Source organism: Ostrea edulis, chromosome 4, assembly GCF_947568905.1.
Source record: "Ostrea edulis chromosome 4, xbOstEdul1.1, whole genome shotgun sequence".
Taxonomy (NCBI): domain Eukaryota; kingdom Metazoa; phylum Mollusca; class Bivalvia; order Ostreida; family Ostreidae; genus Ostrea; species Ostrea edulis.
This window is the reverse complement of record NC_079167.1, coordinates 16,378,561-16,395,178: the sequence shown is the minus strand read 5'-3', so window position 1 is coordinate 16,395,178 and position 16,618 is coordinate 16,378,561. Positions and strand designations below refer to the sequence as shown.

Below are 16,618 nucleotides of genomic sequence, written 5' to 3'. Positions count from 1 at the left end.
TCCCCAGTTATCGATACGTCGCGCAACATATCGAAGACTGGGGAGCGAATGGAAGATCTAATTTTAATTAGATTGAGGAAAAGTAAGACATCTCTCATTGAAACTATAAGGAATCTCTCAAAGAAACTATAGGGAATCATTTATGTGCAAGTCAACTTGAAGGGTATGACCAGTAAATATTTCAATTCAGTATTTAATCCAATTTTCAATACAGCTTTTTTTCCCTAGTCCATCTGCTCTTTCAGTAAATCTGAACATGCACCAGTATCAGGGATGTGACCAATTCCTCAAAAAGGGAGGAAAATACCTCACTCAACCTGAAAAATATCCTTTTCTGCCACATTAGATCAAACCCAGAGTTTCGTTTTTTCAATAATTGAGCCAATCAGAGGATTTCCTCTGAAAAGAAAAATTACACCCCTGCAGTATAAATAATAACTTCTTTCAGTTTTTTTTCTTTATTTTTTTAAACATTTTTTTCCCAATTGGACAGCATTTATTTCTTGGACCTGAAGTAGTCATTAAGAACATCCAGGGCTTGAGACTCCTTTCCGTAATCCTACAAAAAATATCAACACTTAGTACAAAATTCATTGCAAACAAAGGTGAAAACTCTATGAATTATGGATTTAGTTTTCACAGGTAATTGCCAGTGCGAAACCAATATCTATACAAGATAAACTTTTCTCACATCACCAGTGTGATCGACATTACCCATGCGAGATTTCTCTCTCTTACACTGCTGTGATGTCATATATTTTCTAAGATTTACGCTGAAGTAATATATTTTGTATTGTTTTCTTTAAATCTTAATTTAATATACCTTTCTGGTGGACAACCTTGGGTTTGTTTAGTTTACACTTACAGTGCAAATCATTTTCAGGTATGCTCTTTCTGCCTGTCTAATTAGTTTTTGCATTGAAGTTCAAATGAGGATTTTGATAATCTTGAATTTCCTCAAAGCTCTTTAATTTATGCACTAAACTGTGGGTAAAATGTGAGAAAAATAATCCTTTATTATTAAATCGTGCGAGGTGGAGAAATTCCACCTCTGGAACAAGACTCGCTGTCCAGGACTTGGCAAAGCCTCATCCTAGACTGAATCTCGTCACCTGGTGGCATCTAGCTCCCTATCCCACACTCGTACTAATGAATGATTCACACTGCTACTACGTCAAATATCTTAACTCCATATATTTCTACACCACATAGTGCCATAAAATATCTAAAATTTCTTTGTAAAACATTTTCAATTTCTTCAAATATCAATTTGACGGAGCTTTTCAAGAGTTTTTGGTTTTTAATTTTGAAACACTCTTCAAGCCATCTAATATTCCCCATGTATACTCATTTAGTCATATCATTAAGTATGGTCTAAAACCCGATGCCCAACTTTACATTTAAACACAACACCAAAGGAATTTTACAGACCAACAAAATGTTGTCAATTACAAGGATTGTATCAACATTTTACACATGATAAGGAAAGATAACTCTTTATGTATTACTAACAACTAACAGGGTGACCTGTTCCTCAGTACTTGTTGTTAGGGGAGTGGTGAACTGTTTGTGATTGTGTCTCCCCTGCAACAATATGGATCAATCATTGCTTTATATGTATTAAGTAGTTTAGATTTTGCATACTGATATAATTTTGACACCTAAATATACTTTGCTTTTTTTTTAGTTGAAAAATATTGCTATCTAGCATGTAAATCTTTAAGTGTAAAAGAAAAACAATATTATCAACTATACTGTTTGATATCATGTAGATATATTTCTTAAATATGCATACATGTATAGTTAACACATATATGTACAGTGTGTGTGTATATATATATATATATATATATATATAAAACGAATTAAAATTTAGGCAAAAAGTCATAGAATTAAATCTATAGTAGAAAGCTGACTTTAGTGAAACTGTTCCTACTTAAGCAAGTCTCAGACAAAATTCCTCCAAGTGAACTATAATTGAACAGCTATATATGCAAGGATATGTATATACAGTAGTTCTCACATCTGAGTACAAAGAAAGAGAGAAGAAAATTAATTTGTTCATTCTGATTAATCTCCCTAGTTCCATGATCAGTTCACTAAACAGCAGAAATATTCTATCATTTTCTCACATGGGATAGAAAAGTTTTCTCCAGAACAGGATTTAAATTCTTGCACTCAGCAATGCCACATTCTAGCCTGTGAATGTAGTTAACCTCAGTGGAATTTCTCAATCTTGCACTCAGAATAATGAGGGATTTGAGTTATCTCACCTTGACTACTACACAGCTGCAGCCAACAACTTTCCTGGCTTTTCCCTCTTTATCAATCTTACAAAGACCTGCCCACTCTCCCAGTTTTTTGTTGTCATCAACCTGTTCAAAAATGTAAATTAATCATCAAATTGATATATGTATAAATATATTTACATTTTATAGTAGAACCAAATTTGCAAACTTTAACCCTGAATATAACATTCAGTGTTGTTCAAACAAGTTCAACAGTCGATGTAACTGTGAACACGCCCTGTGAGATGCATCTATATTAATGAAGTTGAATCGTATCAGTTAAACCATATCAATCCCCATTATCAGTAAGAAGAGGGAGCATGGTGTATCATCATGTGGATTTGGCCGTCTGTACCACTGTCTCTATTCATACCAAATATCCTTGATTTCATGTGAATATGCAATCACAAAAATGTTCCCACTTGGTATGTCTGTATATGAAATACCAAGTGTATAACATTTAAGAAATTATTTCCAAGTGAACTAGAATAACAGGCTAAAATTCATATGCAATGATCATTCCATTTGAAAGAAAAATATCCAAAAAGGTCTGGGGTGAAGAAAATTTATACTTGGAAGGTTAAAATCATCATAGAGTAACAAAATTCCCAGGTGTTTTGAAAGTCTTATCAATAAATTTTATGTTGTTCCCTGGGTCAACAATTTTCCCCACCATCTTCCAAACTTGTGTACGCTTCAGTTTTTCTTCTTTCATACCTACTCAAAAAACGGACTGGAGATCTGGATGGATGGAATATAATTTCCTGTGATTGATGGAATTTAATTTCCTATCCAGATAAAAATGGGGAAATGTGATATAAAAACACAGTAAATATTATAACTAGACAAAAACTTATTTTTAAAGAGGAACCGACAAGTTAAATATTGGACGCTCTGAGAAAATAATGGTTGTATCGGATTTTCATTAAGAAAATTGTCATTGTATTCAGGAATTACAAACCAATAAAATGTGAACAAATAACATGAACACAGGAAATGATGCTGTGCCATAATCTGCAGATCTTGTCTTGTAACAGGACACAGTAAACAAGTCAAAAAATGTTACATCTACGTCCAGTAGGGCTGGGATGATTCAGGGTTAGCTCAATTCGGTTCGGTTTCGATTCAGAACAGCACGGTTCGGTTATTTTCGATTCGGTTCATGTTAGGTCCAATTTATCTAATGACACCACAAAAATTAACAATTTTAATGAGTAGCATATTTGATTTGATTTAATTCAAGTTATATAACTATATGTTGTCATTTGTAAACATCATATCTATTCATAATGGCATTTTATAACTTTGATAGAAAAAAGAAAACACTGACAGTCTATCAAAATTTGTCATATTAATGTGCTGCATAAGTTTTGGATTATTAAACAAATCTATAGTGAATCTAAAATGTATATGATATTGTTTTCATTGATATGCAAAAATTCAACAATTCTATCAATTGAGCGTCTTTGAAAATCTCTCCTTTATTGATTTACTTCTCTCATGTTAACTGTCAAATCTGTGTCATTACCTACGACGTTGATTTCACTCCACCACTGACAGAAATGCTATATGTCATGTAAAGATAAACTGCAATGATCCTACGGACCATATTCTGTTGGTATCTGAGTGGTGAAAATGCTAACTCTTAACACAGTAGTGATTTAAATCTCTGTTGCATAAAAAACCACATGTTTTCAACATCACTCGGACGCCATATTTGTTGTTTTGGTGTAAGTAAAATCTAAACCGAACCGAACTCCGGAATTTGTAATCGGTGCATCGAATCGAATGGTATGAATCGCGGTGCACCGAAATTTTCGGTGCACCGCACAGCCCTAACGTCCTGGCCAAAAAAGATGGACAATACATAGCTGGACATCGTGATGACCAATCACCACACCTCGGCCATTATTTGCCAGGTGGATCATATTCAACAGAGATATTTGAAATGAAATTCTGTACAATATGAAGTTTATCGTTGTCATCCACCTGTTAGAAAATGTAAAATAATTTCAGAAGGGAGAACAGAAGATGTGACTGTGAACATGCCCTGTGAGATGCAGCTATATTAATGAAGTTGAATCGTATCAGTTAAACCATATCAATCCCCATTATCAGTAAGAAGAGGGAGCATGGTGTATCATCACGTGGATATGGCCGTCTGTACCACTGTCTCTATTCATACCAAATATCCTTGATTTCATGTGAATATGCAATCACAAAAATGTTCCCACTTGGTATGTCTGTATATGAAATACCAAGTGTATAACATTTAAGAAATTATTTCCAAGTGAACTAGAATAACAGGCTAAAATTCATATGCAATGATCATTCCATTTGAAAGAAAAATATCCAAAAAGGTCTGGGGTGAAGAAAATTTATACTTGGAAGGTTAAAATCATCATAGAGTAACAAAATTCCCAGGTGTTTTGAAAGTCTTATCAATAAATTTTATGTTGTTCCCTGGGTCAACAATTTTCCCCACCATCTTCCAAACTTGTGTACGCTTCAGTTTTTCTTCTTTCATACCTACTCAAAAAACGGACTGGAGATCTGGATGGATGGAATATAATTTCCTGTGATTGATGGAATTTAATTTCCTATCCAGATAAAAATGGGGAAATGTGATATAAAAACACAGTAAATATTATAACTAGACAAAAAATGTTTTTTTAAAGAGGAACCGACAAGTTAAATATTGGACGCTCTGAGAAAATAATGGTTGTATCGGATTTTCATTAAGAAAATTGTCATTGTATTCAGGAATTACAAACCAATAAAATGCGAACAAATAACATGAACACAGGAAATGATGCTGTGCCATAATCTGCAGATCTTGTCTTGTAACAGGACACAGTAAACAAGTCAAAAAATGTTACATCTACGTCCAGTAGGGCTGGGATGATTCAGGGTTAGCTCGATTCGGTTCGGTTTCGATTCAGAACAGCACGGTTCGGTTATTTTCGATTCGGTTCATGTTAGGTCCAATTTATCTAATGACACCACAAAAATTAACAATTTTAATGAGTAGCATATTTGATTTGATTTAATTCAAGTTATATAACTATATGTTGTCATTTGTAAACATCATATCTATTCATAATGGCATTTTATAACTTTGATAGAAAAAAGAAAACACTGACAGTCTATCAAAATTTGTTATATTAATGTGCTGCATAAGTTTTGGATTATTAAACAAATCTATAGTGAATCTAAAATGTATATGATATTGTTTTCATTGATATGCAAAAATTCAACAATTCTATCAATTGAGCGTCTTTGAAAATCTCTCCTTTATTGATTTACTTCTCTCATGTTAACTGTCAAATCTGTGTCATTACCAACGACGTTGATTTCACTCCACCACTGACAGAAATGCTATATGTCATGTAAAGATAAACTGCAATGATCCTACGGACCATATTCTGTTGGTATCTGAGTGGTGAAAATGCTAACTCTTAACACAGTAGTGATTTAAATCTCTGTTGCATAAAAAACCACGTTTTCAACATCACTCGGACGCCATATTTGTTGTTTTGGTGTAAGTAAAATCTAAACCGAACCGAAATCCGGAATTTGTAATCGGTGCATCGAATCGAATGGTATGAATCGCGGTGCACCGAAATTTTCGGTGCACCGCACAGCCCTAACGTCCAGGCCAAAAAAGATGGACAATACATAGCTGGACATCGTGATGACCAATCACCACACCTCGGCCATTATTTGCCAGGTGGATCATATTCAACAGATATTTGAAATGAAATTCTGTACCATATGAAGTTTATTGTTGTCATCCACCTGTTAGAAAATGTAAAATAATTTCAGAAGGGAGAACAGAAGATGTGACTGTGAACACGCCCTGTGAGATGCATCTATATTAATGAAGTTGAATCGTATCAGTTAAACCATATCAATCCCCATTATCAGTAAGAAGAGGGAGCATGGTGTATCATCACGTGGATTTGGCCGTCTGTACCACTGTCTCTATTCATACCAAATATCCTTGATTTCATGTGAATATGCAATCACAGAAATGTTGGTTTTTTTGTTGTTGGAATGATTAAATTCCATTTCAAATGATAAAAGCAAACACATTTCTCCCACTTGGTATGTCTGTATATGAAATACCAAGTGTATAACATTTAAGAAATTATTTCCAAGTGAACTAGAATAACAGGCTAAAATTCATATGCAATGATCATTCCATTTGAAAGAAAAACATCCAAAAAGGTCTAGGGGGAAGAAAATTTATACTTGGAAGGTTAAAATCATCAAAGAGTAACAAAATTCCCAGGTGTTTTGAAAGTCTTATCAATAAATTTTATGTTGTTCCCTGGGTCAACAATTTTCCCTACCATCTTCCAAACTTGTGTACGCTTCAGTTTTTCTTCTTTCATACCTACTCAAAAAACGGACTGGAGATCTGGATTGTTGGAATATAATTTCCTGTGATTGATGGAATTTAATTTCCTATCCAGATTAAAATGGGGAAATGTGATATAAAAACACAGTAAATATTATAACTAGACAAAAAATGTTTTTTTTAAAGAGGAACCGACAAGTTAAATATTGGACGCTCTGAGAAAATAATGGTTGTATCGGATTTTCATTAAGAAAATTGTCATTGTATTCAGGAATTACAAACCAATAAAATGCGAACAAATAATATGAACACAGGAAATGATGCTGTGCCATAATCTACAGATCTTGTCTTGTAAAAGGACACAGTAAACAAGTCAAAAAATGTTACATCTACGTCCAGGCCAAAAAGATGGACAATACATAGCTGGACAGAGATTGTGATGACCAATCACCACACCTCAGCCATTATTTGCCAGGTGGATCATATTCAACAGATATTTGAAATGAAATTCTGTACCATATGAAGTTTATTGTTGTCATCCACCTGTTAGAAAATGTAAAATAATTTCAGAAGGGAGAACAGAAGATGTGACTGTGAACATGCCCTGTGAGATGCAGCTATATTAATGAAGTTGAATCGTATCAGTTAAACCATATCAATCCCCATTATCAGTAAGAAGAGGGAGCATGGTGTATCATCACGTGGATTTGGCTGTCAACTTCCTGCACCACTGTCTCTATTCATACCAAACATCCTAGCTATTGTTTTCTTGAGAATATCCAAATGGGCATTTTCAAAGCCAAATGCAATCCTAGAAAATTTCATTTCTTTTAGTGAATAAATGATTTTTAAAATTATACAAACAAGCAAATTTCTAAGCTGACATGTCTGTACAGGTATCATTTCAATGTGGACTAGATTGTCAAGATTATAAAATTCATATTCAGAATTGAGAAATTTAAAATCACTGAAATGCAAACAAAAATATGTACAGAGGATATGAATGCTGCTATGCTGTGCCACAATCTACAGAACTTGTCTTGCAATAGGACACATGTAAAGCAAGATAAAGATTTTGACATCTATTAGAAGATTTAGTGCCAAAGTATAGTGTTAAATCAGCTTCCTTTATGATATTAAAGAAACGTTCACACTTTCTTTGGAGATGAATAAAACACACACAAAAGGATGGACAATAGATGGCTAGATAGATAGAGATGACCAATCATTTAACCTGAGCAGCCATCATATGCCAGGTGGGACAAAACAGACGACTACCGACATCTTTGCGTAAACTGCAATAAATTTCATTTGAGAAATCTAATAGTGGGACCACTATTCTCATATATCAAAGCAATTCAGCCGGTAGATTTATTTCCGTGAAACAAGACTTGCAAACCAACATGACTGAACACAGTGATTCAGATTGGAATGCACTTTGATAGGACAGAAGACCTAAATGATACAAAAATTATCGGCCATTTTGGCGTAACTCCATGGAAACTTTAGGCCCTAAATACATGTGAAGCAATGCTGCAAAATAAACTCAAAACTTTAAAATTAAACTGACTTTTCATTTTTCAATTGTTCAGTTTAATTATCATGACTGCAGTCAACTGTTTCGGAATTCTTTTCGGTCGTTCCTGTGTTGCAATGTGTTGTTTGTTGTTGTTATTGTTTGATTGTTTTTCATCCCGTCGATAATTGAGACGTCACCAGTTGTAGGGAAGTATCACAAATTTAGACCTATAATGCTGAGCGCTCAGGGCCATAGCAGTGAGAGTTCTTTAACGTGCCAACGCCTGTCGCGACACAGTACCTCCGTTTTTAAGGTCGCATCCGAAAGACCCGTGATTCTCACTTCTAAATCTAGTAAATGACGAGCGTTTGGCGAAGGAGCAATCACTAACCATGTTTACTTCTTAGGTTTGATGCAGCTATGGCACGAGCGGGACTCGAAGTCACGACCTCCTAGTTACGAAGCACTGAGCTACCGCAACCGGAAAATCTAATGCTTAATAGTGATTGTTGCCAATCATGATCATCAAACCGGACTCTCTTCTTTGAAGCCATTTTTTTCAAAACTGGTTCCACGCTGATTGCTGCAAACACAAGCGAGATCAACAGGGGAACCAATTTATTTTTTTCTCAAAGTAATTTTGATTGGACGGGAAGTTTTTAAACAAACAATCAAAATTTTCTTAACAAACGATCGATTGAGTACTTGTTTTAAGACAAACCAATTTTTCCTGTGGCCGATAAGCACTAAAAACGATCGGCCGTACTGACCAAAAAACGAAAATTTCATAGGCCATGTTGGCCTTTCTGGAGAATTTTAGTTGGCCGTTTTCAATATCTATTGGCCATTTGCCGATGCCAATCTGAATCACTGGAACAGCCATAACCTACATGCAAATTCATCAAAAGAGTTCAATAGATATGAAAATGATTTTAAACAAAAAGAATCTCCCCCTCAATCTATTGATGCCTTCCTCTTTTTTCTAGCATATTTGTACTTTACACAGTGAAATCAGATATCCCATGTTACCTTCAAGAGGTTAATTCCATGTTCAGCACAGAGTGCTTCCACCAACTTGACATACATGGGTTCATCACAGTTGTTGGCAAGAATGCACAAATGTGCTTGACGTCTGCAAAATAATTGAAAATCTCTTCAATATCTTATCAGAGTTAATAATATTGTCTCTGCTGACCAAAAATAAAGGGACATTCACAATCTGGTGAATTAGGTTTTTTCCATTCAGATTCGTGTATATGGACAAATTGTTTGAAGTTCGAGCCAATACTTGTACAAAGTCTGGATTGTAAGTTTGTGATGAAAGCATTTGGTTATACCATCTTATTCATTTTACGTTGACGCTATGATTCAGATTAAACAGATGATGCCCAATGGTCATGAGAAAGATGAAAATTGAAGACTTTAGTAAACCGAAGGCTACTGACAAATCAGAGAGTACATGTACTGCGTGCATTCCAAGGCATATCCTACAATTGCTGGAGATTGGCCACCAAGATATTGAGGTTTTTTAAGGGAAAAAAATTCATTTAAAGCTCTGTATTACTTGAAAAGGTTGCAGAAAAAACAATAGTTACAAAAATTCCCATTACAAATTATAAAATGTTGATTTTCCCCATTCAATAGGGCATAGGAAAGCTTTTAAAATTGGTACGAAAAACACTATACATCTTAAATTGGAATACCCCTCAATCAAATGCATTTCTAGCTACGGTTTCTAATAAATGCTAACAGTTTCATCAATTTTCCAATTTCATTGGTTTGCTCAAACTTTGAATTTACTTGTCAAGGGCCTTTGCACACTCATGAAGTCCTTTGGCTAGACCATCGTGAATCATGGCTGTCTTGAGAACTTCTTGGACGGCTGTAAAAACATCCATAGATCCTCCTGATACAGTGGGAACATCATCTCTACAATGCATTTCAAGTTTATTTAGCCTTCTCTATACCAGTTAGTCATTGCATACCGTTTATATGCAACATGGGAGTACAATCAATAAAAAATGAGACAATCTACTGATGGTTTCCAAGCAGATTTGGCACAACTTCTTGATTTAGCTAATGCAAGTTTTAAAAGCCATTTCTTGACGATCAAGCAAATTTAAAAGTTATGCCCTATTCACTGAAACAACAAAATATCATTTCCATACTGATACTCTACACAGTATACAGCATTTTTCTCCTACCCACTGGTACCGGTTCAATTGGGAAAAATAGTGTCAAAATCGAACAAATTGGGAATTTTCTCCCAATGTATCGGTAAATGATATCAACTAAAAGAAAAGGGAAAAACGAGAACATGTGCGAACGAACATGTTCTCTGACCACACTACCTACAGAGGTGGTGCGAGTTCTTGAACCTCGAACCCATTCTCGGGTTGCTTACTCAGCGTTTGAGATCAACAGGAATTTGTACTCGTACGAAGAATTGTGATCTCAAACGCACTCAAATTCTCTTGTAATTGATGCCTAATCATACCCCCTTTAAGGGCTTTGATGCAATAATTGAAGTTATTTTCCACACAGGCACTGGAAGTTAATGTAAATATATAGTATGTGCATGTATACATGCACATCCTATATATTTACATTAACTTCCAGTGCCCGTGATTTTCCATCACATTGACTTGTGGTTTTACATATAGACAACAAAGATTTTCAACATCCTCGGTGATGAGCTTTTCAAAGTAGCTAAATCAAGCAATTTTGCTGGACCTTCCCTAATAATGTTCTTAATGAATGGTTTTCCTAACTAAACTCCTTTTTCAGCTCAGACTCGCACTTAACAGACAGCACAAAATAATGATCTGATGACAGTTACTCGTGCTTACACCTTGTAAAACAATAAGCATATCTAATAATTCATAAACTTGGTAATATTCATACGTCATATAATTAATTTTTCCTTTCTTTAAAATATAATTTCAATCTTTTCGTAAATAATTTGATAATCCTACCCTTCCGCATCCGACATTTTCGAAAACGGACGTCCTTCTGTAAGTTAAAAGACAAAAACAAATAATGTAGACATGGAATTTTAATTTAACGTATGCTCAAACACTATACGATGATTTTATCATTCGATGATAGTCGATTTTTTTAACCACGATCACACTTACAATGATGTTCCAACAAAGTAAAACGTGAAAGGAAGTTATCAAGCACTTCCGGTTAGACTAATAGCAGACTGGGACATATACATTAAAACCTTCATTTGTTTCCTTTCTTTTTTTAAAAAAATCAGTTTCATTCTTTGTTGATAGTGATAAAATGAATGAAAAATGTTATTTTTATTCTTATAAATTTTATTCATCAAAGTAAGAGACAGCAAATATTGCGGATATTTTAAAATATAGATGTCATAATATTATATCAAAATATCTAATTCATATTTAGAAGTGTGCAAGTTTCATTTCCCATTTCAGAAAGTTTGCAAAATGATATGTTTTATCAAATATCTTGGTTAGATATTTTTATATTTTTGGAATGTGTATTCTTGAATTCTCTTCCCGTAATGTAGCTAGCGGTGATTAGTGCAACGCCCAAAATGGAGGTTTTTGGAAGTTGAGATGTAAACACGAACATAGACGAACAAGAATAGCATGAAATAGGTGAATATCACAGCATATCCACATTTTATCTTTTGATATGAAGAGAATACACATTTCTAAACATGAATTCGCTGTACTGAAAAGATTTTATGATGGGACGGCTTTACTGGGACTAAGCATTATTTTTGCCGTATCGTTGTTGCACAGATTGCATGGTATTAATCAGCATTTGACAATATATCGCATATTAAATTCAGTCACAATCACTTAGCTTAGAGTAAAGCCATTTTTTCTTGATAAAGTATTAGTTTTCAGTGTTTCGTCCAATCCCGAATAGCAAGTTTGTGTGGAGTAACTTACACAGGTCAGGAACCTATATAACTTTTTTTTAATAATATGTTTTACGGCGTGACCGTGTTTGAGGGCGAAGCAAAAAGTAGTGGCATTAGTATCTATATCCAAAACAGGACAAAAAACAACCCGAAGTTAGCACGAGGACAAAGCTGTATCAAAGCATCCTAATTTTGGACATTTGATCCACCTATATATTGAACGTGGGAAATATAACGCAATTAATGTAAACAGTACATTGTGACGTCATATTCAGCATCGTTATTTAGCAAATTTACAAACATAGGAGACATGGCGTTAATCAAGGAGTGATTATATATGATTAAGAAAATAAGATTTACATGCTTTTACGGATTTTATGTAACATCTCAAAATGACGTAAACTAGGGTAGACGAGATTCAAAATGGAGAAATACATGTCCACGCGCTAATATTCGAATCGACGCCATTTGGACCAAAATTTTTAAGTTCCATAGGTATGGTTTAATTTTTCATTATTTTCCTGTTAAACATGTATGTACGTGTTACTTATAGGGAGAGCTCCGCTCTCACGGCCCTTCAGGCCGTGAGAGGGCTTCGCCCCCTATGATCCTTCACTACATGATATGTATAATACTTATGTATAATACTTATGTATATACGATGTGACCTTTGGACCGAGCGAAGCATGAAATTTATAGATATTGGCGTGTCCCAAGTATTGTGTGAAATTAATGGTGGAACGATAGCATAGACATATATATACCATATATGTCGCTGCCGATAGACGAAATGTCATCGGTCTATATTGATCAAAACGGCGATAGACCAACTTGTCATTAGAAAATCTGACCAAATCATATATAGTCTATGTTACGTTGATTTGTTTCTTCCAACCCCTTTTTATAATAAAATGTTCCACAATCTAATGACAAATCATTCGAATCAGAGTATTCCATTTTGAAGAAGAGGGGGAAACAGTGATGGGATAAGCAAATTGCTAAGTGTGACTGACAATGGCACGTTACCAGCTAGTGTCAATGTGACATTTCTAAAATCAATGTGCCATATTGAAATTTTTATGTGACATTTAAAATGACAAATCCGAGAGACCAGTGAATTATAATCTAAACACTACTGACAGACTGTCAGTAGTGTCACACATACTGATTGTGCGTGTATATGTGTAACTTTAGTTTTCTTAATACTGACTGCATAATACTGATATTGGCAAATCTACAATAACATATTTTCTCCCAATTTGTGTTAAATTTCTGTTTTACTTTAAGATTCTCATCGTTTGTGTTTGTTTTTACTTTTCCACGTCATTGTTTTCTTTAGGCTCTTCTGTGTCATAATCTTTGTGTTCAATAGCTGCTTCTACAGTGTCTAATGGTTTATCATTATGGTGAAAATTAAGGAAAGTTTGCCCTTTGTTGGGCTTAGGAATTTTTTCGATTCCATCTTCAGTCCATGCGTGTTAAAATTCCAAATTAACGGTATTAACCAATCAAATAACTTTTTACTGTTTGATTAGGTACTGAGGAAATTGAAGTCATATTTGACGAAAATGGACGAAAAGAGTTGTACTATTTCAAAAGCACTACAGCGATACAGATTTTTCAAGCACAAAATTGATACAGATTCAGTAGGGGAACAGCTCTAAAGTTTCAAAAAGTTCGTCTGTCTACGTAGTCAGTGGGGAAAAGCTCAAACTAAGTATATCAACAATATGAGCCACAATGGCGCAGCATTTTCAATATCTATGTGCCATTTTTTAATTTACTGTGACAATGGCACCGGGTGCATGCTTATCCCAATCACTAGGGGAATGGAACAGAATCAAGTTGATGTGTACTTTCGCTGTCATCTTCATGTGCCCCTGATCAGTTTTGCCAATCCACACCTCATTGTGTTTAGTAGCAAGTTAAAAAATATAAATCCAAGTTTCGTTACCAATAGCAATCTCATATAATCACTGCTAATCCAATTTTCGTAATTGCTTTAAGGAACTGGGTGGCCATTTCTATACCTATGTGTTTATGCTATCTGTAAGTTATTGTTTAACATCCCATCTCTAATCTTTCACTCATATGGAGATATCACCACTGCTGGTAAAGGGGTGCAAAATTACGGCTTATGCTAGCATTGATGCTTATAGCCATTGAGCAAGGAGGGATCTTTATCATGTCATACCCACTGTGACACAGGGCTTCAGTTTTTGCAGTCTCATCTGAACGACCATCCCATTTACATTAGTCACCTCTTATGACAAGCAAGGAGTACTGAGGATCTATTCTAACCTGGATCCCCTCGGGACCTCTTCTGTAAGGAGATGGGAGACCCACTGAGCACAAACTTTTTGAAGCTTTAACTGTTCTTTTAGAATGCTGAAAACATCTAACCTATCAATGTTCATAATTGCAAGGTTTCCATGATATATCTTGCATCTTCTGCAATTAGTTTTCATGTGCTAATTTTAGTGTTTTTATTTCGGTATATAGGAATTTGGTGTGGTCTATAGGAAATAAATTGATTGTGGACCGAATGTGTACAGAATTGAAAAATTAGTTTCGCACATTGTCCCAAGTGATAATCATAATTTAGTTAAGTACGGTAAATCAGAAATATCCATTCACTTGAAAATTATATTCTTGTGCTAAACTCCCTGTAACATCCAAATATTAAAGGGGGAATATAAATATGAGGATAACTATATGATCCACCTATTCATTTAACAAGGGGAATAATGCCAGCCAACGTAAATAGTACATTGCGACGTCGTATTTAGCTTCAATTTTTTCTTTCAAACTAAACAATTATAAACAACAACAATACATCTCGTTTGCAATTTAAAAGACAGCTGAAAATAAACAAAATTAACCAACAAATTTAAAATTGGTTAAACAGTTAAGCTTATACATGTATTGCATATTTTTATTAACTCATGAACTGGTTCATCTATTTAGTCACAATACTGTTTTTCTATTTAATGATTAGGTTAAAAACTATGACCATGATAATTATACCATTCATTTTGAACAGATTGAGTGTTTAAATTACCAGTTGCAAGTAAAAAGTCTTGTATTTTTGGCATTCAAAATTTAAGACATGAATAACTGTTGAAGCAACTTGATGAACAAAAAAATGGCAGCGCCCATATGGATCACAAAATTTTCAGTGAATGTATGTAGAGATTATTCTTTTGCTGATTTTTTCATTTTTTCTTTTACATACATGTTACCTTTAGAGCCTTGCTTCATGGACAGGTAGAAGCTCGTTATGAAATAAGAAGGGCGATTTCGAAACTTTTAATTTGCAGCTTAAGTGAAAAAGCATATATATATTTGTTTCATGCATCATTTCTTAAGTTTAACCTTTTTTTCACTCGTCTTTAGACGTGACATATTATGGTAAAGGGATGTCTTAACATCTGTTCATCCATTCGGGGTTTTCTGTTTCTATTTTCATTATTTGGTCATGGGATGAAAGCTCTGTTGAGCTCTTCTGATCGCCAGTTGTCCATCGTCTGTCTGTAAACTTTTTACATTTTCGACTTCTTTTCCAGAACCACTGGGCCAATTTCAACCCAACTTGGCCAAAAACATCCATTCATAGGTGAAGGTCTTTCAAGTTTGTTCAAATTAAATGGCCATGCCCCCTTCAAAGGGAAGATAATTACAAAAATGCAAAAATAGGGTGGGGTCATTTAAAAATCTTCTGAAGAACCACTGGACCAGAAGAGCTGAAATTTACATGAAAGCTTTCTGACATAGTGCAGATTCAAGTTTGTTAAAATCATGGCCCCTGAGGGTAGGATGGGGCCACAATAGGGATCAAAATTTTACATACGAATACATATAGGGAAAATGTTTAGAAATCTTCTTTTCAAGAACCACTAGGGCTGGATCAATATATCGATTATTGATATACATCGGTATTTTTGAGCGATAAGATAACCGATATAGCGAGTAAGAGATTTCATGAACGAGTTAACAAATAAATTGAAAATATACGAACGAACTATTTAAATGTCATTTGCTCCATGACTGCATACAACGCAAACATGTGTCGAAAGTGTGCGCGTGGTGATGATACCGTGGTCTCAGTTTTCAAATATTACATATCTGTAGCTTGAAAAAACCAAAGTGTAACGTTTGTGGAACAGAGGTCGTAAGCTCTGGCGGTACAAGTAATTTAACAACACATTTGCGATGACATCATAAAGTTTACTGTCAGAAAAATGGCGAGAAATCTATCGATGAATGATGTATGTAGTAATCAGAGTCGAACGTGATCTGCAGTCGCAATTTTTGAATGAAGAAATATATGAACAAATAAATGAAGTTATAATTCATTTGTGAATATTCATCTTGAAAATAATTTCCTCTGCTGCCTTAGACTTAGAGCAGAAGATATTGTATCAGTAATTAGGGTTTGTTTAAAGCCAGAGAATGTGGATGCCCTTGCTTTTATGAAGAGAAAAATATGTTAACAATATTGATAAAAGCAAACCGATAATAATAATTTCATGCACAATTGTCTTTTA

At 34.5% G+C, this 16,618-nt stretch overlaps 2 protein-coding genes across 4 annotated transcripts in view; one reads left to right on the top strand and one right to left on the bottom strand.

Annotated features, from left to right (window-relative positions):
- Nucleotides 1-442: 442 nt before the first annotated feature.
- LOC125668738 (40S ribosomal protein S12-like) lies at nucleotides 443-11,379 on the bottom strand. 2 transcript variants are annotated; one of them, XR_008802262.1, is made up of 6 exons: nucleotides 11,308-11,374; nucleotides 11,146-11,182; nucleotides 9,971-10,099; nucleotides 9,200-9,302; nucleotides 1,821-2,375; nucleotides 443-1,527 (listed from the first exon to the last, which is right to left on the bottom strand). XR_008802262.1 is itself a non-coding variant. In XM_048903130.2 (6 exons), exons 2-6 carry the CDS (start codon nucleotides 11,160-11,162, stop codon nucleotides 497-499), a joined length of 414 nt encoding a protein of 137 aa, XP_048759087.1. In that variant the 5' UTR covers nucleotides 11,163-11,182; nucleotides 11,308-11,379; the 3' UTR covers nucleotides 443-496. The 2 variants fall into 2 exon arrangements, 1 of the variants encoding a protein (XP_048759087.1); XM_048903130.2 differs by having other exon boundaries at nucleotides 443-559; nucleotides 2,274-2,375; nucleotides 11,308-11,379.
- A 60-nt stretch (nucleotides 11,380-11,439) lies between these two features.
- LOC125668734 (heparan sulfate glucosamine 3-O-sulfotransferase 5-like) overlaps nucleotides 11,440-16,618 on the top strand; it is a 55,089-nt gene continuing 49,910 nt past the window's right edge. For both annotated transcript variants that reach the window (XM_048903110.2, XM_048903108.2), the window contains exon 1: nucleotides 11,440-11,799. The gene's annotated coding sequence lies outside the window, so the exon portion shown is untranslated. The remainder of the gene's footprint in view (nucleotides 11,800-16,618) is intronic.